The sequence below is a fragment of the Mauremys mutica genome, chromosome 10, assembly GCF_020497125.1.
Source record: "Mauremys mutica isolate MM-2020 ecotype Southern chromosome 10, ASM2049712v1, whole genome shotgun sequence".
Lineage (NCBI taxonomy): Eukaryota > Metazoa > Chordata > Testudines > Geoemydidae > Mauremys > Mauremys mutica.
Window position 1 is genome coordinate 55519960 of NC_059081.1, and position 25873 is coordinate 55545832.

General features: G+C 48.8%; 1 protein-coding gene across 4 annotated transcripts in view; it reads right to left on the reverse strand.

Moving 5' to 3' along the window:
• Positions 1-25873, reverse strand: part of BOLL (boule homolog, RNA binding protein) — a 127698-nt gene that overhangs the window by 41856 nt on the left and 59969 nt on the right. For 3 of the 4 annotated variants that reach the window (XM_045032968.1, XM_045032969.1, XM_045032970.1), the window contains exons 8-10: positions 17905-17952; positions 11704-11832; positions 8239-8337 (exon numbers count right to left, since the gene is read on the reverse strand). In XM_045032968.1, coding sequence (XP_044888903.1) covers positions 8239-8337; positions 11704-11832; positions 17905-17952 — 276 coding nt within the window. Of the gene's footprint in view, positions 1-6799; positions 6821-8238; positions 8338-11703; positions 11833-17904; positions 17953-25873 lie in introns of those variants that run through there. The other variant, XM_045032971.1, reaches the window with a different exon arrangement.

Here is a 25873-nt window from a genome sequence, read left to right on the forward strand (position 1 = left end):
GAGAACGCTAAGCTGTGGAGGAAAGCAGATCACTCCACTGTTCCTACTAGCCGTCACGGGCGGAAAGAAGGAACTGAGGAGCGGACGGGCCGGCTGGGGTATATATGCGCCGCCATGGCGGCGCCACTCCAGGGGGCGCCAGCCGGCCCGCCGGAGTTGCTAGGCTAAAAATGTTCCGAAGAGCCGTGCACGCGCGGCGCGCACACCTACAATGGAATGGATAGGAGCAATCACTCGAAGAAGAACATGAACCTTGCCTGGCCAGTAGGGGGAAGATCACCTGCAGACTCAGGAGTGGTGAGCCTTTAAGGCCGCCTGGCTGGCAAGCCCTGCGTGGAGCGTACCGAGCGTTGGGAGCAAGCCGGGGACAGGCGGCGGCGCAGGACAGAAGGTGAGCGGAGGGGTCCGGTGCCTTGCACTGGGGGGTCCGGGTGAGGGGCTCCCCAGGGCTGGACCCGCAGGGCAAGGGCGCAGGCCATGTTGTCTGGACGGGGGGCCCTGGCGCGGCACAGGAGCCTGGAGCCAGGGGGATGGGACCCCGCGGGTGAGGCCAGGCGGCACAGCCCGGCGGGGGATACCTGGAGTGCGCTGGGCAGGAGAGACTCTCCTGGGACCACATGGAGACGGGGGTGGGGGTATTCGCACCCCCGGGAAGCCCGCAGGAGTCCTGAGCTGGCCCCGGGGTTAATCTGGGGGGGAAACGGGAAGAGTCGGGAGCGTGGCCAGAGGAGGAGCCATGGGGGTGTGTGGCCAGAGGAGGGGCCAAGGGGGGCGCCTTTTTTATGTTTGCTCCCCCTACACTTAAAACCTGGCTATGCCACTGGGAGTAAGTGAAGGGAGCTGAGGAATGGGGCCTCTGAATCCTCTGTCATTTATGCAGACTCAAGTGGATGCTGGTAATATGCAGTGTGCGAAGGGGGTGGTCATGGTCTAAAGCAGTGTTTTTCAAAGTTCAGGTCGCGACATGTAAGGTACTGGGTTGCCTTGCTCAGTACCCAGGGACCCTATCAGCTCTGGTCAGCACCGCTGAGCCGCACGTTAAAAGTCCCGTCGGCGGTGCTGCCCAGCTAAGGCAGGCTAGTGCCTACCTGTTCTGACACCGTGCTGCGCCTTGGAAGCGGCCAGCAGTGGGTCCAGCTTCTAGGCGGGGGGGGGCCACAGGGTTCTGCACACTGTCCTCCACCCCAAGTACCAGCCAATATGGGAGATGGGGGTGTGTGCCTGCGGGCGAGAGCCGTGAGGAGCCGCTTGCACACCTCCGCCTAAGAGCCAATCTGCTGCTGGCCACTTCCGGGGCACAGCACAGTCTGAAGTGCCAGGACAGGCAGGAAGCCTGCCTCTGCACCCTGGCTGCACTGCTGGCCAGGCACTGCCAGAGGTAAGCTCGCCGCCCAACCCCCAGCCCTGAGCCCCCCAAACCCAGAACCCCTTCTTGCACCCCAAACCCCTCATCCCTGGCCCCACCCCAGAGCCTGATCCCCCAGCCCAGAGCTCTGACCCCCCTCCCACACTGCAACCCCTTGCCCCAGCCCTGAGCCCCTCCAAAACCCAGAGACCCCCTGCACCCCAAGCCCCTCATCTCTGGCCCCACCCCAGAGCCTGCACCCCCCCAGTCCAGAGCCTTGACCCCTCCTGCACCCCAACCCCCTGCCCCAGCCCAGAGCCCCCTCCCCCACCCTGAACCCCTCAATCCCATGCCCACCCTGCAGCCCTCACCCCTACACCCCAACCCTCTGTCCCAGCCCTGAGCCCCTCCCACACCCCAAACCCCTCATCCTCATCTCCGTTGGGTTGCAGGCATCAACAATTTTCTTCAACTGGGTCCCCAGAAAAGTAGTTTGAAAACCACTGGTCTAAAGGGCTGTCTCTAGTGTTTCCTCCTTGGGGATGGAGTGTAAATCCCAGGGATCACAGAGGGGACCTTGAATCCTTTAGAGAATGCAGGGATTTATACATCTTTACATTAAAAAGGTTGGACTCATCAAAGGGGAGGTTGTGGATGGTGGACCTCTCTAGAAAAGCCTGACAACTGGAGCCACAAGTCCCTTTGCATGATCAGCCCTGTGGCTAAATTTCTGGACACTGCAGGTGTGCGGCATCTACTGCAGTCTGGAGAGTCACCTTTCCTACTAGCTTCCCCTCATCCAGAAAGGATTGGAATTAGGCTCCATCTTCCATGGGAAGTTTGTCTTTAAAGTCTGCCAAGCCTGGCGTACATGTTGAAATCGTATCTTGCTAATAAAGCTTGGTAATTAGCTACACAAAATTGGAGACCTGCGGAAGGGAAGACCTTCCTACCCAAGAGATCTGGTCTCTTTGAACCCTTATCTGCCAGAGTGGATTTCTGGCAGTGTGACAGAGTTCTTTCTGTAGCCACCTGCATAATCACCAAGTTAGGGGCAGGAAGGGAAAACAAAAAGTCAGCTCCTTTGGTAGGACAAAAAACATCTTTTGGCTCTTTTTGGTGTTAGAACACAAGATGCTGATGTGTGCCAAACTGCTCTGGCCAGTTCTAATATAGCTTTGTTAATTGGAAGGACTACACTGGTCGGTCCTTGCAATTGCAAAGACCAAGAGCCGGTGTTGAGAGCACTGGACCTCTTCTAATGGGATCTGTGGCTCATTAGCGACCCATTGCAACAGCTCCTGATACTGAGAGTGGTCATCCAATCGAGAAGTTGATGAAGGAGTGATGGTGTTGTCTGGAGATGATGAGGAAAGCCCCCATCAGAGCTGGTTCCAGCTCTTCCTCCTCATACATCAATGGAACTGGCTGAGGAGAAGAGGAATACAACTCTTGAGAGAGGTCTGGTCACCTGCCATAGGGGTCCCAAAGGCCCTAATAAGGCCAGAAGGAGGGATACATTGGTCATGGTGGCCCCCAAGGCAATCAGTACCAGCTGTCCTGTGGGGGTGGAGGGGTCATATCCGGATGGATGGTAAATACAGCCTCTCAACTGTCTGTCAGGGCTCCTGTGCTTTACCGGAGATACCGGTGCAGGTATCTCTTCTGACTTCTGCAATTCCAAGTCCACAGTGGTGGTACCATCAGTACTGGGTGCTCCTGCCTGATGGATGGAGATGTAACTGCTCCTGGGATGTCAGTAATGATTACCCTTCTGCGATAAGGATGTCCCTCAGGAGGGGATAGCCTAAAAGGAGTGGAGACTACGGGGAGGAGAGGAATATATCCTATGGTGTACAATGGTCTCTGTAATGCCAAGAGTCTGGGGAGTTCTAGCAAAAACACCTGAAGGATGGGGCTTGTCTGTCACAGCCTGTCAGTCTTTGGATAAACAAGATCGTACCAATGATGCATCTGGACCTGTACGCATAGATGAGACTGGAGAGTGTATGTCTTTCCACTTCAGTCCTGGGAGTTTCGGCGGAGCCAGTTCCATGGGTTCCATATGTGACATCTCACCCAAGCTGGACCACCTAAAGAAGGAAACGCGTTTCTTATGGACAATCCTCTGTGGGGATCTGTTCTTATGCCATGAGATTGCCCCTTACTCTCATGGGAAGCCTTGTAGGAGGATTCCTTGGGCTTTAGTGGTAAAGGTTCTTCATAGAAACATAGACTATCAGGGTTGGAAGGGACCTCAGGAGGTCATCTAGTCCAACCCGATGCTCAAAGCAGGACCAATCCCCAACTAAATCATCCCAGCCAGGGCTTTGTCAAGCCTGACCTTAAATACTTCTAAGGAAGGAAATTCCACCACCTCCCTAGGTAACCCATTCCAGTGCTTCACCACCCTCCTAGTGAAAAAGTTTTTCCTAATATCCAACCTAAACCTCCCCCACTGCAACTTGAGACCATTACTCCTTGTTCTGTCATCTGGTACCGCTGAGAACAGTCTAGATCCATCCTCTTTGGAACCCCCTTTCAGGTAGTTGAAAGCAGCTATCAAATTCCCCCTCATTCTTCTCTTCTGCAGCCTAAACAATCTCAGTTCCCTCAGCCTCTCCTCATAAGTCATGTGCTCCAGCCCCCTAGTCATTTTTGTTGCCCTCCGCTGGACTCTCCAATTTTTCCACATCCTTCTTGTAGTGTGGAGCCCAAAACTGGACACAGTACTCCAGATGAGGCCTCGCCAATGTTGAATAGAGGGGAATGATCGTGTCCCTCGATCTGCTAGCAATGCCCCTACTTATACAGCCCAAAATGTCGTTAGCCTTCTTGGCAACAAGGGCACACTGTTGACTCATATCCAGCTTCTCATCCACTGTAACCCCTAGGTCCTTTTCTGTAGAACTGATGCCTAGCTATTCGGTCCCCAGTCTGTAGCAGTGCATGAGATTCTTCCATCCTAAGTGCAGGACTCTGCACTTGTCCTTGTTGAACCTCATCGGATTTCTTTTGGCCAAATCCTTCAATTTGTCTAGGTGCCTCTGTATCCTATACCTACCCTCCAGCAGATCTACCACTCCTCCCAGTTTAGTGTCATCTGCAAACTTGCTGAGGGTGCAGTCCACGCCATCCTCCAGATCATTAATGAAGATACTTAACAAAACCGGCCCCAGGACCAACCCTTGGGGCACTCCGCTCGATACCGGCTGCCAACTAGACATGGAGCCATTGATCACTACCCGTTGAGCCCGACGATCTAGCCAGCTTTCTATCCACCTTACAGTCCATTCATCCAGCCCATACTTCTTTAACTTGCTGGCAAAAATACTGTGGGAGACCATATCAAAAGCTTTGCTAGAGTCAAGGAATAACACATCCACTGCTTTCCCCTCATCCACAGACCCAGTTAAAGGCAATTAGGTTAGTCAGGCATGACTTGCCCTTGGCGAATCCATGCTGACTGTTCTTGATCACTTTCCTCTCCTCTAAGTGCTTCAGAATTGATTCCTTGAGGACCTTCTCCAAGATTTTTCCAGGGATTGAGGTGAGGCTGACTGGCCTGTAGTTCCCCCTGATCCTCCTCCTTCCCTTTTTTAAAGCTGGGCACTACATTAGCCTTTTTCTAGTCATCCGGGACCTCCCCCGATTGCCATGAGTTTTCAAAGAGTTTTCAAGGCCTGTGCTTGGAGAGGCACTGCTGGTTGGTTGAGGCTGATGTACACAGAGGGAGGGTCTTCCAGGTCCAGTTCGGAGCAAGGTGTCAGTCTCCTCCGTCAGGAACGTTTTTAGTCAGAGCTCTGATCTTTCTAATTCTGGGTGGGAAGGATTGACAGATACTGAACTTCAAAGACATAAGTGCGTCATCCAGGCAGTACAGGCACCATTGATGCTTGTCATTGATGGAGAAGGAGTGAGGGCAGGAGATGCAATTTTTGAATCCTGGGACTCTGGGCATAGTCCTGGGACTGGGGAACATTTTCCCTGAATGGCGGGTGGGGGAACTATCCTATACTAACTAACTATAACTACTAAGCTAAGATATAAAAACTATTTACAAAGAGTTTACTTTACAGGTTATGTGCAGAGTGAAGGAAGACACAATTCTGACTCAGGTCATGTGCTGATAAGAAGGAACTGAAGAGGTGTCTACTCATTGCCTCTTATACTCTTGGTTGGGAGCTGTGCGGGTCAACGAATATTGCGTTGAAGAATTTCTGGACTCGGACACATGGCATGCATGCATATTCCACGTGTAGAATACACAAAGGGATCATCACTTAACAAACATAGAATTATTTTAATCTTTCATTAACTGATGTTTGTTCTGAGTTTTGATGATGTAAAGTGCTGTTATGTTTTCACAGGAACTGTCATACCAAATCCATCCCTTTAGTCCCAGACCCTTGTTTCTGACAGTGGCCAGTCCCGGACATTTCAGAGGAAATGTAAGAAACCTCAAAGTGGACAATTAAAGAATAACCTGCCTTAAGGATAAATCCCTTCCTAACCCAGAAAGTTAGTGGTTGCTTTATGCTTTGAAGCACAAAAAGTGATATCACATCTAATTTGTCTTTAAACCTATCTAACACAACTGTGGATTATCTCATTAGCCATATGTTTATTACTTTTTGCACTACTACTAAACTCTTGGCCTCAATTATATTTAGTGGCAATTAGTTCTACAGGTTAATAATACAGTGTGTAAAACAGTATTTCCTTTTACTTCTGTTTTAAATCTGTTATTTTTCAATTTTATTGGATAGTTCCTTGTTTTTGTTCTCTATACCATTTATTATTGGGAGAGCTGGTATTTACCCCCTAAATTAAGTTGCCTAACATACTTTGCATTAAGAAGGATTCTTGCGACCTTTTCTTTGAGATGATCTCACAGCTCATTTGTTTGTAGGAGTCCTTTGATATTTGGAAGGGGGAAATACCCTCAGGCTAAAGCAGTGCCTGTTCTTTGTTCCATGAAGAAATTAGTTACCTGCAGTGCCTCAATTTTTGGATGCCCAGTTTAAGACACCCAAAGAAGCATGATTTTCAGAAAATGCTGAGTACCTTCTTCCCAAAGGTCAAGATCCTTTAAAGTATCTCAAGTTAGGCACCCAAAAATTAAGACACTCAAAATCATTAATCACTTTTGATAACAATACCATTTATATAATGATGCAATATTTTCAGTATTCTTTTTAACCCATTCTTTATACATCCTAATGTTATGTTTACTTTTTTGAGTGCCACTGCACATTCAGCAGAGGTTTCTAGTGACTGGCCACACTGACACCAAGGTCTTTTTTCTCGGTAGTTTCAGTTAATTTAGAACCCAGCAAATTATTCCTTCCAGTATGATTACTCCTTGGATTTGCCAGTACTGAATTCCATCTGCGACACTGTAAAGTTCATTTGCCTAACTTTGCTAGGTGCCTCCGAACTCAAATTATTTTGGTTTTGACATCTTATTGTTCACTGAAAAGAAAAGTATTAATGAGAGCCTGTGGACCCAGCTGGTCTTGCCCCATTAAACCTGCAGCAGATGCCAGGCACAGAGAGGGAAGCTAAAAAGAGGAGACTTAGGAGAGCAGTCTGCTCCTCCTGATGTGAGAGTAGTCTGGCTGCAGCCAATGACTAAGGTAGCTTGCTGGTTGGACAAGCCTATTGGTGGAATGAATGACCAGACTCTGGGAGACCAGCCAAAATACTATCTGAAGATAAGCCCCAAATATAAAGGTGGGGGTCCCACTGAGGGTTCTTTGGATACCCGTTGTTGTGAAGTTGTGGTTTTTCCTGATTCCTTTTGGACCATAACACTCCAAAAGGAGGAAGACTGAAGTTTGCTTTGGCTGGAGGGTTAACACACCACTACATTGGACTCTCAAAAGAGCAAACCTACAAGTAGAGACCTGCAGCTGGGTGATTTGTACCCTGATGGGCTACAAGGGGACCAATGCAGAGACAAAACCAATCAGACCCTTTACCCTTTACTTTGTTAAAATCTTGAAAATATGCTGGTATATTAGAGGAATGATTTTTGTCATACAGAAGCTGTGCTTGTCTGTCCCTCTCTCAGCATGTTCAGCTATATATTTTAAAAATCTATTTTTAATTATTGTTTCAGTCAACTTTCTCCTAGAGAAGTAAGGCTCACTAGTCTATAAGTCCCTGTACCATCCCTAATGTCTTTTTTTAAAGACAAGAATTGCCATTTGCTAGTCCAGGGGTAGGCAACCTATGGCACGGGTGCCAAAGGCGGCACGCGAACTGATTTTCAGTGGCACTCACACTGCTTGGGTCCTGGCCACTGGTCCGGGGGGCTCTGCATTTTAATTTAGTTTTAAATGAAGCTTCTTAAACATTTTAAAAACCTTATTTACTTTACATACAACAATAGTTTAGTTATATATTATAGACTTATTGAAAGAGACCTTCTAAAAATGTTAAAATGTATTACTGGCACGCGAAACCTTAAATTAGAGTGAATAAATGAAGACTCGTCATACCACTTCCGAAAGGTTGCTGACCCCTGTGCTAGCCTATAGTCCTCTGGAATACCAGCTGATCTTCATAAAAGATGGCATTTTTATTAGCAGCTCAGCCACTTCATTATTAAGTTTCTTCAGATATCTTCCATCTTCAGAAATCCTGGTGATTTGTTACTCTTTAATTTATCAGTTATTTCCAGCTCTTCCTCATTTGACACCTTATTTTATGACTGTCTCATTTATTACCTGAATAGAATAATTCCAAGGTAGTATCTCCCCAACATCCTCTGTGGTGAAGACTAATGCAAAGAAATAGTTTAGCTCCTCTACAACGCTCTTGTCCTCCTTACTTACCACCTGGCAGTACATAAGACCAAAGGAAAAGAAAAAGACTACAGAGCTTACTTTAACTGGCTCAGGCTGCATCACAGGTGTTTGCATAGCTATGGCACTCTGGGCATAAACTTGGTGATATGCTGCTTGAACTCCATGATCAGAATATGGCTGTCAAAAAAACAAACATTTGTTATAAAAAGATTTTTAAGAGTACAAAAGCATGTTCTATATTTGTATGTTTTTTGTAAACTCTCATGATTTAAACTGCTAAAAATTGTGGACTAAGGTAACATGAGTACATTAAACAGTGATTTTTTTTAATTTATTTTTTTCCCCAATGCAGAATAGATTTTGGTAATTCACCTAATATCAGGTTTCAGAGTGGTAGCTGTGTTAGTCTGTATCAGCAAAAAGAACGAGGAGTACTTGTGGCACCTTAGAGACTAACAAATTTATTTGAGCATAAGCTTTCATGGGCTAAAGCCCACTTCATCAGATGCATGCAGTGGAAAATACAGTAGGAAGATAGATAGAGATATATATACAGAGAACATGAAAAAGAGGAGGTTACTCACCTTGTGCAGTAACTGACGTTCTTCGAGATGAGTGTCCCTGTGGGTGCTCCACTCCAGGTGTCGGTGCGCCCCTGCGCCTTTGATCGGAGATTTCTGCAGCAGTACTCGGACCAGCCACGCATGCACAGAGCCTGCCCCCCCGCTCTGAGTATACCTCTTAGTGAGCATGCGCGGCCGGTTCCCTCAGTTCCTTCTCTACAACGGAGGCTACTCCAACTCCGAAGTAGAGGGGAGGAGGGTGGGTCAGTGGAGCACCCACAGGGACACTCATCTTGAAGAACGTCAGTTACTGCACAAGGTGAGTAACCTCCTCTTCTTCTTCTTCTTCTTCTTCTTCTTCTTCAGATGTCCCTGTGGGTGCTCCACTCCAGGTGACTTAGAAGCAGTATCTCTCAAGGAGGTAGGGACTTCAGATCTGGTAAGAATGCAGTAGATAATACTGCTCTGCCTAATCGTGTGTCAGAGAGAGGGCCCTGAGTAAGGGCATAGTGTTTAACAAATGTGTGTTCAGAGGACCAAGTGGCTGCTTTACAAATGTCAGTCAATGGCACTTTACGTAAGAAGGCTACAGAGGTAGATACAGCTCTAGTGGAATGCGTTCTGATGGATGTTGGAGGTGTAACGTTTTTTATCCAATAGCAGAATCGTATGCAATCGGAGATCCAGTTTGAAAGTCTCTGGGTAGAGATAGGCATGGCTTTGGAGCGCTCCGCGATGGAGACAAAGTCTAGAAGAGTTTCTGAAGGGTTTGGTTCTGTCCAAATAGAAGAATAAGGCCCTGCGCACATCCAACGTGTGCATTGTGGCTTCGAAAGAGTTTGCATGTGGTTTCAGGAAGAAAGTTGGTAGATGTACTGGTTCGTTGATATGAAATGAGGCGTGAACTTTTGGAAGGAATTTGGGGTGTAGCCTTAGGGTAACCTTGTCCTTGAAAAAGAGCGTATATGGTGGATCTGCCATAAGGGCTGCTATCTCTCCTGCCCGTCTGGCGGAGGTAATCGCCACCAAAAAGGCTGTTTTCATCGAGAGGTGTAATAGGGAGCAGGTGACTAAGGGCTCAAAGGGTTGATGAGTTAGAGAGGACAATATAGGTGAAGATCCCACAGAGGGGTAGGTGGCTTAATGTCTGGGTATAAGGTTTGGAGTCCCTTAAGGAAACGCTTGGTGATGGGATGAGCGAAGACCGAGGTATTGTCGATTGTATCATGAAAGGTTGTGATGGCACCTAAGTGGACTCTGATGGAGCTGAAGGAAAGGCTGGCTTGCTTGATGTCCAATAGGTAGTCGAGTATGCGGGGAAGGGGTGCGGATGTAGGAGACAGTTGTTTAGTTGAACACCATTCTGTGAATCGCTTCCACTTTCGGAGATAGGTGGTATGGGTGGATTGTGTACTGCTGTGTAGAAGCACCCTCTGAACTTGGTCAGAATAATCTAGTTCATGTTGGGAGAACCATACAGGTACCAGGCTTTGAGCCCATGAAAGCTTATGCTCAAATAAATTTGTTAGTCTCCAAGGTGCCACAAGTACTCCTTGTTCTTTTCACTTAATATCCCATACTTGTTTATCAGTACCACCCAGTGCACACACCTTTCTTCCTAACCTGGAAGCACATTAAAGAGATTAATTTCTGTACTATGAATCCAGTTTACTCATAACTGTAAAGGAATAGTGTATAAATTTACTAGATTAATACTGAAACTCTGTAACCAATATTTTTGGCTTGTTTTAAAAATATTTACTCAGGAAAGATGCAGAATACATTTTTCTTCAAGTGTATTGTGTGCATGTAGCTTCCCCTAATATCAATAGACTATGTACCTGTGGGCTGAGGGCATGATACAGCCATGTTTTCCTAAATTAATTTTGGTTTTATTTGTAGTTCATCAGCCTCCTAAAATTTCTTTGTACATTGGTAACCTTCTGATTCATGCACAAGTGGTAGAGCATGCAAGATAAGTATGAAATTAGCCAGCAAAGGAGCAGTGTGTGCAGCTGCATAGGAATGTCAATATATATTTATTTTAGAGACAAAATGTGCAGGCTTCTGCATATACTGTTTGTCATTTGCTATAATTTTTAGTGAAAAATACATGACTTGGGCCCTTACCCTTCATAGTCCTTCTAGCTGCTTTGGTGATGAAGAATTGTTTCAAGGAAAGAATACTGAACCAATATATCACAATAATTGTACAGGTCTTTTTTGTAGCTCCATTTTCAGTAAAAACATATTGCTACAGCAATATTGCTATATTTTCCTTCCACTTCTTATATAGTCAATTACTAACAAATGGTTTTATCATAATTTTTCTAATACTTTCTCTATGTAAAAATTAACAATTTTTGAGGGAAAAAAAAAGACTGCAAAAAAGGACTGCTGTTGACTAAGTAGTAAAGATTCATATGCACAAAACAGCAGAAAAGATTTAATTGTTAGAACCTGGAAAACCTTACTATTCTATTCCCCAGAACACTTGTCAAACACCATGTTTCTCCACAGAAAAGTATTCCAGCCAATTTACATTCTTAGAAGCATTCAGATCTGACTATAATCATTCAACAGTCCTAACAAGCAGTTCAGTATGAACTTATTCAATCTGAACTGTTAGCATCAATGTGGAACTAGCAGAAACATTTAACCTAGTTCTCCCACTGCTGCCCACAATCCCAGGGCAGCCTTTCAAAATATTTCAAAATCCAATGTTTCTGCTAGGAAGCCAGGCCAGGAACTCTGAGATAGGTTACCAAGAGGCAATGTGGTTGCAATGACTTAAAACAATACTAGTGTGAGCATGGAGAAAAAGTGCAAAGGGTTGTAAACTTCTGCATGGCTGATGTGGTTGCACTGAATTGTTTGTGCTTAAATTGGTTCTGTTTAACTGGCTCAAATAAAACATGTTCAAGTTTCTATTGCATATAAGTGTGTATATATATAGTATATAAAAGTTCCATGAAAGTACCTCTGGAACTGCAGCTTCCATTAGAGAGAAAGGAGGAGGTACACATCCACTGTCCTGTGCAATTTCTAGTGGCTGATAAATAACTTCAGAAGGGTGAAGATAAAAGAATGAGGTTGAAGAGGCAGGAGACTGAAATAAAACAAGATTTAGTACAGGTTACTGCACTGTGCCAGTGGTAAGCAACACCAAACTAAAGACTTAAATAACTGACACTGAAATTTAGGCAACTTAAAAAAATATTTAAAAGTTTTAGATATTACTCTTGGCTTTGAGTCTCTTTGCTAGTTTTGTGTTTTTACAATCAAATTTTCTTCTTTAAAAATGTCTCTCTCTCCTCTGCTATGTGAAGGGCCGACACAAACAAAAGGGAAAAGTAACCTACTGACCATACAGGGGAAATAATTAAGATGATTTTACATGAAGTTCTGTCAAAAGCACTCAGTCAACAAACTGTAAAAATTAAAAAAAAAATTCTCATTCAGTTATAGTAATCTTAGATACTACTGTGTAAAAAAAAAAAGTCAAAAGCTTGCAAACACAAGTCTCAATTTTAAAACTGATGGTGTTGCTTTAACATTTTAATCCCAGGGCAATTTGGTAGACAAGAAAAAATACAAAAGTCAGAAAGCAGGAAAGAGTAAGAAAGTTTTCTAAGCATATTAACAGTGAACTGATGTACTTTAAAAAGTAACTAAAATATAAAATTGTTTAAAATTCCAAATCCATAATTGAAACATATATAAACTTAATACATTTATACATTATAAAAGCAAATTGAAAGGTTTTTTTTTAAATCCCTGCAAAAATAGGATAGTTTTGTTTTACCTGCAATAGTTGACAAAAAAATAAATAAATAACTAAAGTAGAAGAGGAAATATTGCTTTGTGTATTTGTGACATCATAAATTCCTACAATAAAAATACAGAAACCTCATCACCAGTTGTGGCGTTTAACTAGGAAATAAAGCAATTTTCAAGTATTTTGTTTTTAAAACATATTCATTTGTAATTTGTAGGTCTACCCATGCATTCTGTTAATCTTTTATGATATTATGAAAGTATTGATAAAGACTTTGTAAGGTAAAATTGTGTTGAGATTTACACTTAAAGCAGGATGAACATTCCTGCGTTCCACACTGTAATGACTAAATTTAGTTTAGTCCTCAAATTTACCACCACAACTCTTCAGAGAACAAGTTAATTTTATCCCCCCACACATTTAAAAAACAAAAGGAAACCCCCTCCTCAAAAAAATGTAATTAACTTAGTTAAGGTTGCATTTCCTAGGAATGCAATTACTACCTTATCAAACAGTACATTCCACAGCCTAACAACAAATTCATTTTAATTTTTAGCATAGAACCACTCACAATGCACATATGTATGCAAAACCATAATTCTATCCTCCTACTATCTCATGTAAAATAATACTTCATGTATCTATAAATTAACAATCTTGCTTAGTTTGTCAAGCATTGTGTAAGTCTGTGGTGCTAAACTAGGGCCTGGTCTACACTACGCGTTTATACCAAATTTAGCAGCGTTAAACCGATTTTACGCTGCACCCGTCCACACAACGAAGCCCTTTATATCGATATAAAGGGCTCTTAATACTGATATCTGTACTCCTCCCTGACGAGGGGAGTAGCGCTCAAATCGGTATTGCCATGTCGGATTAGGGTTAGTGTGGCCGCAAATCGACGGTCTTGGCCTCCGGGAGCTATCCCACAGTGCATCATTGTGACCGCTCTGGAAAGCCATCTGAACTCGGATGCACTGGCCAGGTAGACAGGAAAAGCCCTGCGAACTTTTGAATTTCATTTCCTGCTTGCCCAGCGTGGAGAGCTCATCAGCACAGGTGACCACGCAGAGCTCATCAACACAGGTAACAATGCAGTCTCCTGAGAATCGAAAAAGAGCTCCAGCATGGACCGCACGGGAGGTACTGGATCTGATCGCTGTATGGGGAAAGGATTCCGTGCTAACAGAACTCCGTTCCAAAAGACGAAATGAAAAAACATTTGAAAAAATTTCCAAGGCCATGATGCAGAGAGGCCACACCAGGGACTCAGTACAGTGCCGTGTGAAAGTTAAAGAGCTCAGACAAGCCTACCAGAAAACCAAAGAAGCAAACAGAAGGTCCGGGGCAGGGCCGAAAACATGCCACTTCTACACTGAGCTGCATGCAATTCTAGGGGGGTCCGCCACCACTACCTCACCCCTGTCCGGGGATTCCGAGGTGGGGGTGGTAATCGCAGCCATGGCTGAGGATTCTGCGGATGGGGAAGATGAGGAGGAAGAGGAGGACGAGCTTGTAGAGAGCACACAGCACTCCGTTCTCCCCAACAGCCAGGAGCTTTTTCTCACCCTGACGGAATTACCCTCCCAGCCCTCCCAAGCAACTATCCCAGACAATGAAGCCATGGAAGGGACCTCTGGTGAGTGTACCTTGTAAATATAAGACATGGTTTAAAAGCAAGCGTTTTTTAATGATTAATTTGCCCTGAGGACTTGGGATGCATTCGCGGCCAGTACAGTTACTGGAAAAGTCTGTTAACATGTCTGGGGATGGAGCGGAAATCCTCCAGGGACATCTCCATGAAGCTCTCCTGGAGGTACTCCAAAAGCCTTTGCAGAAGGTTTCTAGGCAGCGCTGCTTTATTCCGTCCTCTGTGGTAGGACACTTGACCACGCCATGCATGTAGCAAGTAATCTGGTATCATTGCATGACAAAGCCTAGCTGCGTATGGTCCCGGTGATTGCTGGCATTCAAGCAACATCCGTTCTTTATCTCACTGTGTTATCCTCAGGAGAGTGATATCGTTCATGGTAAACTGGTTGAAATTCAAGAATTTAAGTAAGGGGACAGAGATGGCCATTCCTACTGGGCTGTTTGCCTGTGGCTTAAAAGAAATCCTTCCCTGCAGGTAGCCAAGCAGGGGGAAGGAGTGGGGGCGTGATTGGCGCTGAGCTTTTCCGCATTTGGCTAGCAGGGATCTTTCCTGCTACCAGCCACGTGGTTGGGGGGGGTGGGGGAAAGGGGGGTGTTTAGCAGTGATCTTCCATGATACCAGCCACGGGGTGGTTTCTGCTGCTGCACGTTAACAGGAAAGAAGCAGCACTCAACGGGCTTTGCTTGCTATTTGGGAAAGGAGGGCGCTGGATAGATGAAGGCTGCAGAAGACGAAAGACAATGGCTTACCATGGCCGCATGCAAGCAGAATTCTGATGCCCAGACCTGCGTCTGTGATCTGTAACACCAAAGCCGCAGGCACTCAATATTAAGATGCAAAATGCGACCTTGTAGTGAAAACACATGTGCTATGTAAGGTGAATAGTGTTGTTCACCGTGAAAGAGTATGACCATTGTTCTCTAAAATGTATCTTTTAAAATACTTCTCTCCCTTTTGTCCCTCCCTCATGCAGCTGCAAATTTTTCAAGCATCCCTACTCCGTCCCGAAGGCTATCTCAGATAAGGCGGCGGAAAAAAAAGACGCGAGAAGAAATGTTTTCGGAAATCATGGAAATGACCCGCAATGAAAGAGCGCATCTGAATGAGTGGAAGGACGTGGTAGCAAAGTACAGGAAAGATGCCAGTGACCGTGAGGACAGGAGGGACCAACGTGAGGACAGGAGGGACCAACGTGAGGACAGGAGGGACGCTCGAGATGAGAAGTGGCGGCAGGAAGATCAGCGGTGGCGGGATGCAACTCTGGGGCTGCTGCGTGATCAAACGGACATGCTCCGGCGTATAGTGGAGCTTCAGGAACGGCAGCAGGATCACAGCTTGGAGTGTGGTCTTTGAAAAATATAGTGAAAGGAGAGTATGCCAGAAGGGCCCCTATTTCCCTAACTTGCCGACTTGACATGATGGCTACCAGAAATGCCATTTTCACTGATAAACAGAGGCGCAAACAGGTAGTCAGTGTCTCAAACAGTGTCCTCAAGTTAAACACCCTGTTTCCAAAGTGGCCACTCAAGGATTGAACTCACAACCCAAGGTTTAACAGGCCAATGCTCAAACCACGTTAAGGACCAAGTTTGGATTCCAAACAAGAATAGAACATTTGACTTGTGGGAATAGATTTCTGACTCCTAAGCAATCTCATTGTAGTTGAGTGAGCAAACACGGAATAACTCTCTATTGGAGAGTGGAAAGCTGTGATGGCTGCCAGGTGGACCCTAACAGAGCTCAACAACAAACCTGAGTATTTTAGTTCAGGATGTAGTCCAGTATATCTGACAGCTATGAGGTTGCTGGTGGAATGTACTTTAGGTCACACCAGCAGCAAAATCTTGTCCATTTTTGCAAGTAAGTGTACTGCGTAGACTGTTTCCTGCTATGTAATAGTACTCTTTTTACTTCCCCTGAACAGACTGTTTCTAAACCCGCAAACCATTGAGTAGCCATGTTTTGAGGTGAAGCACTCTGAGACTGGGGTAAAGGATCTTCCGGTCTTTTTGGGAAAGAAGATAAGGAGCAGTCAAGAGAATGATCAGCTTTATGAAGGTAAGGAAACGTCTGTCTGGGTCAGGGTGGAACTCTTAGAATAACTCTGGCTTTGTCCTCCTCTATCTTGAGCAGAACTTTGGATATTAGAGGAGTCGGAGGGAATGCATACAGTAGACCTGACAACCACAGAAAGTGAAAGGCATCGCCACAAGGACTGGAGACCCAGGCTAACCTCTGGAGCAGAACTGAGCATGTTTCTTGTTTCTGGCCATGGAGAACAGATCTAGCTAAAGGATGCCCTATTGCCAAAATATGTGGTTGAGTACAATGGAATTTATTTCCCACTTGTGGTCTTGACAAAAGTGTCTGCTGAGGGTATCTGCAGTTACATTCTGATCGCTTGTGAGGTAAGCTGCTGTGATGATGATCTTATTGCATATGCACCAATTCCAAAACTTTGACAGCTTCGGCACAGAGGGAGGGGGATCTTGCTCCTCTTTGTCAGTTGATATAGAACATGCATGACATGTTGTCCGTCATGACCTGTATGTATTTGCCCTAATCAATGGTAGAAACTGGAGACAGGCATATCTGACTGTCCTGAGTTCTAGGATGTTGATGTGCAGAAGATATTTTCTATGCTCAACCCCATAATAGAAGAGCAGGGACAGACAAGGTGCTGGGGGGCTGTTTTAAAAAGGACATGCTCTTGAGGAAAAGGAAGCCATTTCTTCAATGGAAATAAAAGACCCAAAAAAAGAAATTGGAGGCAGCAGGGACTTTACCTCCCCTTAAAGGTCTTGGACCAAACCCAAGACCCACAAAGTAGGGTGAGATAACACTGAAAAAGATTATGTTCAGGTGTTTTTTTGTTTTCCATAGGTCTGTAACTCCCTTGTGCCTTTTAAGAGGTGCATGGCCATGTCTACACTACCGAGTTTACAGTGGCACAGATGTACTGATGCAGCTGCACTGCTGTAAGATCGCTCATGTAGCCACTTGATGCTGATGGAAGAGAGCTTTCCCATTGGCATAATAAAACCACCTCCACAAGCGTTTGAAGCTATGTCGGCAGTGCAACTGTGTTGATGTAGCTTAGTGAAGATGCTACCTACACTGACAGGAGAAGAAGCTCTCCCACTGGCGTAGGTACTCCACCTCCCCAAGAGGTGGTAGTTATGTTGACAGAAGCCCTTCCATTGACATAACACTGTCTACATGGGAGTTCGGTTGGTGTAACTAGGTTGCTCCTTTTTCCACACCCCTCAGCGATGCAGTTATATCAACCTAAGTTTGTAGTGCAGACCAGGGCTAAGGGTGGGCCAAATGGTGACAGAGGCCACTGCTATTAGACTAACCACAGCATGTCTAATTGCCCTGTGTTTCAGGAACTTAATGTTCCCTTTGAGTTCAGATTCAAAATCCCTTGGATGGCAAGATTCCCCAAGTAGACTCCCCATCCATATAGACTAGAGAATTACAAGCTGGACAAAGCTCTCTTGTGGTAGAGAAATATTACGTGAATAAACAAACTGGATGTGATATTTTATTAAATTGTACTATATCCCTTCCATTGTGCCCTGAGATATAGCAAACAATATTAACCTGAACAGTGCTGATTAACTGATTTGGGAGATATAATTTCATCAACTGAATTATGGACAAGTGATTTAAAAATTGAAAAAGCATACTGTGCATTCAGACAATGAAAACAATGACCAACTGCTGCAATTATAGAATATATTTACCTGTGGAACACTCCATTGCCACTGACCTGAAAGACACTGTGCAGGTGCCTAGGTTCATAAAAATAAGATAGTTTATTATTTATAATTCAAACATTCTTATATGGAAAACACAGATCTTTCAAATAAGTTGTTTTGAAAATAAAACAGACCCTGCATTCTAGTTATAATTGATTTTCATTTCATTTAAATTACATTACTTTTATTTTGGTGTTTGGTGTTCTGTAAAGAAGACTGTTGCTTTAAATTGCTCAGACTTTCACACATGAAAGTCATACAGTTTTGCTAATCATTGTTCTGCATTTTTTTAAATGGATATGTAAAATAGATCCTGAGCTGTAATTTAACTCTATTGTGCCTCTCTGGCATAGGAAGAAAAGCAAGAAAGCGCACAGACCTTACTAGTTGAGGAGTCCGTTACTGTCATTTACAATCTTCACTGGCAATGTTAAAGCACATTTCTTTGCTCCCCCATTTTTCTGCCAGGGAGCCAAGAAATCTGCAGAAGGTATGAATTCTGCGCCCCCTACAGAGCGCAGATTTCTCCCAGGAATATGTCATTAATAGGCACGTCATTCAAGAAGGCTACTGATGTGGCTGCTGCTCTTGTGGAGTGTGTTCTGACCTGTGAGGGGGGTTGTAGCTCAAGTTGACGGTAGCAGAGCTGGATGCAGCCTGAAATCCATTTGGAAAGTCTCTGCTTAGAGATGAGTTTGCCTTTAGAGTGTTCCGTGGTGGAGAGCCACAGCTTAGAAGTTTTTCTGAACGACTTGGTCTATTTTAGATAAAAGGCTAGTGCCCTTCTGACATCTGCCTCTTGCCTGTCCTTATGAGGTTTAGGGAATAATATGGGAAGATGGATGGGTTGGTTGAGGTGGAATGAAGAAGGGACTTTAGGTAAGAATTTAGGGTGAGGTCTCAGAGTGACCTTTAGTCTTAAGAAAAATTGTATATGGTGGATTTACCATCAGGGCCCCTATTTCTCCGACACGCCTCGCTGACGTGATGACTACAAGAAAGGTTACTTTCGTGGAAAGATGTAGTAGTGAACATGTAACCAGAGGTTCGAATGGGGCAGTCATCAGAGATTGAAGCACTGGGGTGAGGTCCCATGGAGGAATTGGGGCTCTGGGTAGAGGTCATGAATCTGCAGGAATCTTTTAGTAGTTGGATGTGCAAAGACTGAAAAGCCATCCACCTTGTGGTGGAAGGTTGTAATTGCTGCCAGGTGTACTCTTAATGAACTCACTGAGACACCTGATTTCTTATGGTAAAGTATATAGTCCAAGACTATGGGCAGGGTAGAATTGGTGGCTTTGATTTGTTTGTTTAGGCCCCACATGTGGAATCTCTTCCATTTGTGGAGTTATGTCGAATGTGTAACTGGCTTTACTGTTTAGCAAGATACCCTTAACTTCTTTGACGCAGATCACCTCCTTGCCTTGGAGCCACTGAGAAGTCAAGCTCTCAGATGGAGCGTCGCCAGGTTCTGGTGCAGATTTTGGCCTGCGTCCTGAGAGAGGAGATTTGGAAAGAGTGGAAGAACTTGCGGCGGGCATCTATTTTAGGTATGGATACCATGTTTACCTAGACCATGCTGGAGCTATCAGGATGACTTTGGCTTGATCATATCTGATCTTGTGTATGACTCTGGGCATTGGCGGGATGGGAGAGAAGGCATGCAGAAGAGGTGCATCAGATCAGATGAAAAAAGCATTTCCTCTTGATTTTGGTCCCAGACCCGCTCTGGAGCAAAATGTTGGAAATTTGCTGTTCTGGCTCATGGCAAATAGATCTATCGAGGGGAACCCCCATAGTTGAAATATGTTCTGGATCACTGAGGTGTTTATTTCCCACTCATGGTTGTGTGAGAAAAGACGGTTACTCACCTGTAGTAACTGTTGTTCTTCGAGATGTGTTGCTCCTATCCATTCCAGTTAGGTGTGCGCGCCGCGCGTGCACGGCATCTCGGAACTTTTTTACCCTAGCAACTCCGGCGGGCCGGCTGGGCGCCCCCTGGAGTGGCGCCGCTATGGCGCTGAATATATACCCCAGCCGGCCCGTCCGCTCCTCAGTTCCTTCTTGCCGGCTACTCCGACAGTGGGGAAGGAGGGCGGGTCTGGAATGGATAGGAGCAACACATCTCGAAGAACAACAGTTACTACAGGTGAGTAACCGTCTTTTCTTCTTCGAGTGATTGCTCCTATGCATTCCAGTTAGGTGAATCCCAAGCCTTACCTAGGCGGTGGGGTCGGAGTGAGACGTGGCGGAATGTAATACCGCGGAGCCGAAGGCTGCGTCGTCTCGAGACTGTTGCACCAACGCGTAGTGGGAGGCGAAGGTGTGGACCGAAGACCAGGTGGCCGCTCGACAGATGTCCTGGATCGGAACGTGTGCCAGGAAGGCAGCAGATGAGGCATGCGCCCTCGTCGAGTGTGCGGTGAGGCGGCATGGCGGTACGTGAGCCAGCTCGTAGCAGGTCCGGATACACGCAGTGACCCAGGAGGAAATCTGCTGGGAGGATATCGGCTCTCCCTTCATGCGGTCGGCAACCGCTACGAACAGCTGGGGCGAACGCCGGAAGGGCTTAGTCCGCTCGATGTAGAAAGCGAGCGCTCTGCGGACGTCGAGGGTATGCAGCTGCTGTTCCCGAGGCGAGGCATGTGGCTTCGGGAAGAACACTGGGAGGAAGATCTCCTGGTTGAGATGGAAAGCTGACACTACCTTCGGGAGGAAGGCCGGATGAGGGCGAAGCTGCACCTTGTCCCCATGGAAGACAGTGTATGGCGGGTTAACCGTCAGAGCGCGAAGCTCAGAAACTCGTCTCGCTGATGTAATGGCGACGAGGAAGGCCGTCTTCCAAGAGAGGTAGAGCAGGGAGCACGTGGCTAAGGGCTCGAACGGAGGACCCATCAGCTTGGCCAACACGAGGTTCAAGTCCCAGGTCGGGGCAGGACGCCGCACCGGCGGGTACAAGCGGTCCAGGCCCTTGAGGAAGCGGGAAACCATCTGGTTCGAGAAGATGGACCGACCTTCCACGGAGGGACGAAAGGCGGACACCGCTGCCAGGTGAACTCTCAAGGAGGAGACTGCAAGACCTTGCTCCTTAAGGTGCCAGAGGTAGTCCAGGATGGTAGGGACTGGGACCAGGAATGGATTAAGACCTCGATGATCACACCAGAGTGCAAATCTCTTCCACTTCGCTAGGTAAGTGGAGCGAGTGGAAGGCTTTCTGCTCTCAAGCAGGACTTGCTGAACCGCTGTAGAACAACCCCTCTCCGCGTGGGTCAACCACTCAGGTACCAAGCTGTAAGATGGAGGGACTGCAGGTTCGGATGGCGGAGTCTGCCGAAGTCCTGGGTGATGAGGTCCGGCCACAACGGAAGGGGGATGGGTTCCCGAACGGAGAGCTCGAGCAGCAGGGTGTACCAGTGTTGCCTCGGCCAGGCCGGTGCTACGAGTATGACGTGGGCTCTGTCCCTCCGAAGCTTCAGGAGCACTCGGTGCACGAGCGGGAACGGAGGGAAGGCGTAGAGGAGGCGATCCGTCCAGGGGTAAAGGAAGGCGTCCGACAGGGAGCCTGGCGAGCGACCCTGGTATGAGCAAAACAGGTGGCACTTCCTGTTCTCCCTGGAGGCGAATAGGTCTACTTGGGGAAAACCCCACCTCCGGAAGATTGCGTGCACGACATCTGGACGGAGGGACCACTCGTGGGAGAGGAACGATCTGCTGAGATGGTCGGCCAACGTGTTCTGCACTCCCGGAAGAAAGGACGCTTCCAGGTGAATGGAGTGGGTCACGCAGAAGTCCCACAGGAGCATCGCCTCCTTGCAGAGGAGGGAGGATCGGGCTCCGCCCTGTTTGTTCACGTAGAACATTGCTGTTGTATTGTCCGTGAACACTGTTACACAGCGGCCTTGCAGGCGGGCGCAGAAGGTGCGACAGGCCAGATGGATCGCTCGGAGCTCGCGGACATTGATGTGCAGGGTGAGCTCCTGGGGCGCCCACAGACCTTGGGTATGAAGATCGCCCAGGTGAGCTCCCCAACCGAGCGCTGAGGCATCCGTAGTTAGAGTGGCGGATGGGCGGGGAGGATGGAACGGGACTCCCGCACACACGACCTCCGGGTCGAGCCACCAGCGGAGAGACTCGAGGGTCGTCCTGGTGACCGTGACCACCATGTCGATGGGGTCTCGATGAGGCCGGTACACCGACGCGAGCCAAGACCGGAACGGGCGGAGGTGGAGCCGCGCGTACGCTGTGACATACGTGCACGAAGCCATGTGGCCCAGGAGGCGGAGGCAGGAGCGCACCGTCGTGGTCGGGAAGGTGACGAGGTCCCGGATGATGGAGACCATCGTCTGGTGTCGAGCGCGAGGGAGACAGGCCCTGGCCACCGTGGAGTTGAGGACCGCTCCGATGAACTCCACTCGCTGTGCCGGGATCAACGTGGACTTCTCGGCGTTGATGAGAAGACCGAGTCGCTGAAAGAGAGACAGGATTTCTGCCATCTGGTCCATCACGAGTTGTCGGGACTGACCTCGAACCAGCCAGTCGTCGAGATACGGGTAGACGTGTATCTGACGACGTCGGAGGGCTGCGGCCACTACCGCCATGCATTTGGTAAATACCCTCGGGGCGGTGGAGAGTCTGAACGGCAACACGGCGAACTGGTAGTGGGTGTTGTTGACCACAAACCGGAGGTAACGACGATGGGGAGGATAGATTGCGACATGGAAGTAGGCGTCCTTCATGTCGAGGGCGGCAAACCAATCTCCCGGATCCAGAGAGGGAATGATGGTCCCCAAGGTGACCATGCGAAACTTGGGCTTGAGCAGGTACTTGTTCAGCTCGCGAAGGTCCAGGATAGGACGTAGCCCCCCTTTCGCTTTGGGGATGAGAAAATAACGGGAATAGAATCCCCTGCCCCGTCTGTCTTGAGGCACTGCTTCTATGGCACCCACGCTCAACAGAGTGTGAACCTCTTGTAAGAGGACTTGCTCGTGAGAGGGGTCCCTGAAGAGGGACAGGGAGGGTGGGTGGGAAGGTGGGGGCGAAATAAATTGAAGGCGGTATCCCGACTGGACCGTTTGAAGCACCCAGTTGTCTGATGTTACTTGGGACCACGCCGAAAAGAAATGGGAAAGACGGTTGTAAAATAACGGGGAAGGATCCGTTAGGGAGAGTGATGGGCCGTCCTCGAGCGTCCCATCAAAAGGCCTGCTTGGCCCCCTGAGGGACCTTGGACGAGGCCTGGCCCTGGTTACGGCGGTTGCCTGAAGGACGACGGCGATTTTGGGCCGGTCGCCGGCTATTGTATGGCCGATATCTCTGCTGATAGACGGGTCGGGAGGGCTGCTGACGGAAAGACCTGCGCTGCGTCGCCGGCGTGTGCATGCCGAGAGTACGTATCGCAATACGGCCGTCCTTCAAAGTTTGGATTCGAGAATCCGTCTTTTCGGAGAAAAGACCCTTTGTGTCAAAGGGTAGGTCCTGCAGCGTGTATTGGACCTCCGGCGGCAGGGTGGAAGACTGCAGCCAAGCGATGCGCCGCATCGTCACGCCGGAGGCCAAGGTCCTAGCACCTGAGTCCGCAGCGTCGAGGGCGGCCGTGATGGAGGATCTAGACGACCTCCTTCCCTCTTCCAACATCGCCGCGAACTCCTGTCGGGAGGCTGTTGGCAGTAGCTCCGTAAATTTCGCCAGGGACGTCATGATATCGAAGACGTACCTGGCGAGGAGGACCATCTGATTGGCTATCCGCATTTGCAGACCGCCAGCGGAATAGACCTTTCGGCCTAGCAGGTCCATACGCCGCGCGTCCCTCGACTTGGGTGCCGGGGCCGGTTGGCCGTGCCGCTCCCTATCATTAACTGATTGGACCACTAGGGAGTCCGGGGTCGGGTGCGTGTACAGATATTCATAGCCCGTGGGAGGGACAGAGTACTTGCTTTCAACCCCACGGGCTGTAGGAGGTACGGACGCAGGCGTCTGCCAGAGAGTGGTGGCATTCTTTTGCACTGTCCGCACGAAAGGCAGTGCAACTCGCACTGGCACCTCTGCCCCAACTACATTTGTGATGGGGTCCTCGTCCTCTTGCACCTCCGCTATCGGCAGAGCCATAGCCGACGCCACGCGGCGAAGGAGGTCCTGGTGCGCCTTTAAGTCTATGGGCGGAGGCTCCTTCGTCGACGCCCCTGCCACCGCTTCATCAGGCGAGGACGAGGAGGTCAAGCCCTGGATGACCGCCTCCGAAGAGGGATCCGCCGCGTGCTCGTCAGGGGGGTCGTGCTGCGCGTGCCCCTGGGGTTCAGGTGGTATAGCATCCGCAGCAGGCGGCGAAGGGGCCGGACGGCTGATCGTCGCCTCTGGAACCTTGCGCTCGGACGCGAGAGGTCTTGGGGGGAAGGGCACCCCCTGCGCCTCATACTGGGCCCATGGAACCCAGAAGCCCCACGGCTGTGCCCCTTGAGGATGGCCCTGCGGGGTGGGTGGCAGGAGTCCGTAGCCCTCCATCCCAGAAGCGACCGACGCGGGACGGGATGGCCATGGCGGTGCCGAGGCGCTGACGGAGTACGCTGCGGAGCGAGGTAGTCCGTCCCCGGAAGGCAGCGAAGAGCGATGCTGGTCCGCTCGGTACTGGGATGGCGACCGGGAGTGACGTCCGTCACGGTGCCGGGAGCTCGACCGGTGCCGGGAGCTCGACCGGTGCCGGGAGCTCGACCGGGATGGAGACCTCCGGTGCCGGGAGCGCTCGCGTGAGTCTTGGTGCCGGGAACGGTGCCGGGACGGCGACCTCTGGCGGTGCCGACGCGATGGCGACCTGGACCTCGTGCGGCGCCGGGAGTACGACCGGTACCGCGATGACGAGCGGTACCGGGACTGCGACCGACGTTTCGACGGCGATCGGTACCGCGATGGCGAGTGGTGCCGAGATCGCGAGCGACGGGACGGAGACCTGCCGTAGGACCGGGGACGAGACCGGGACCGGGTGTGTCGTCCATGTCGCCTGTCCAGAGACGGTGGCCGGGTCATTCTGGCCGGCTTTCCCGCCGACACGACAGCCCGCACCGGCGGTGCCGGGGGCCGGAGGCTCGGTGCCTCTATGAGCTGAATCAGCTCCCGCGCGGAAGAGAATGTCTCCGGCGTTGACGGCAGCCGGGGCTCAACCACGGACGGTACCGGGGAGGGAGGCGGCGCCGGACTCGACGGGCCTTGCGGCGCCGGAGTCAAAGGTCCAGTGCATGGCTTGTGCACGGTCACCGCGGGGGCCGCAGGTGGCGCAACCGCTTTTGCCGAGTCCTCAGCACGAGCCTGCGCCAATGCCTTCGCCAGCCTATGTTTCTTCGAAGGCGAAAGCGAGCGGTGCCGAGACTTCGTAGCCGCTTTCTGAGGCCGCGGTGCCACGGAGCCGCAGCGGCTTGGTGCCGCCGGTGTGCTCTGTACCGAGGAAGCTCGCGGTGCCGGCGCGGACGGTGCCAGTGGCTGGAGCGACGCTTCCATCAGGAGCTGCTTCAAGCGGATATCTCGCTCTTTTCGAGTCCGCGGTTTAAATGTAGAACAGAGCGAGCACTTATCTGTCCTATGCCCTTCGCCCAGGCAACGGAGGCAGTCGTCGTGCGGGTCTCCGACGGGCATAGGCTTCTGGCACGCAGCACAGGGCTTAAAGCCCGGTGCCTTGGGCATGAGCCCGCACCGGGTGAGGCAAAAGGGGAAAATCCCCCCTTTTACCTTATCTATTAACACTAACTATCTAACTAACTAACTGTAAACTAATCACTAACTATGTACAAACAAGAAGCGAGAGCTAGGGTCGTGGAGGACAAAAAGCACTCCACAGTTCCAACTAGCCGTCACGGGCGGTAAGAAGGAACTGAGGAGCGGACGGGCCGGCTGGGGTATATATTCAGCGCCATAGCCGGCCCGCCAGAGTTGCTAGGGTAAAAAAGTTCCGAGATGCCGTGCACGCGCG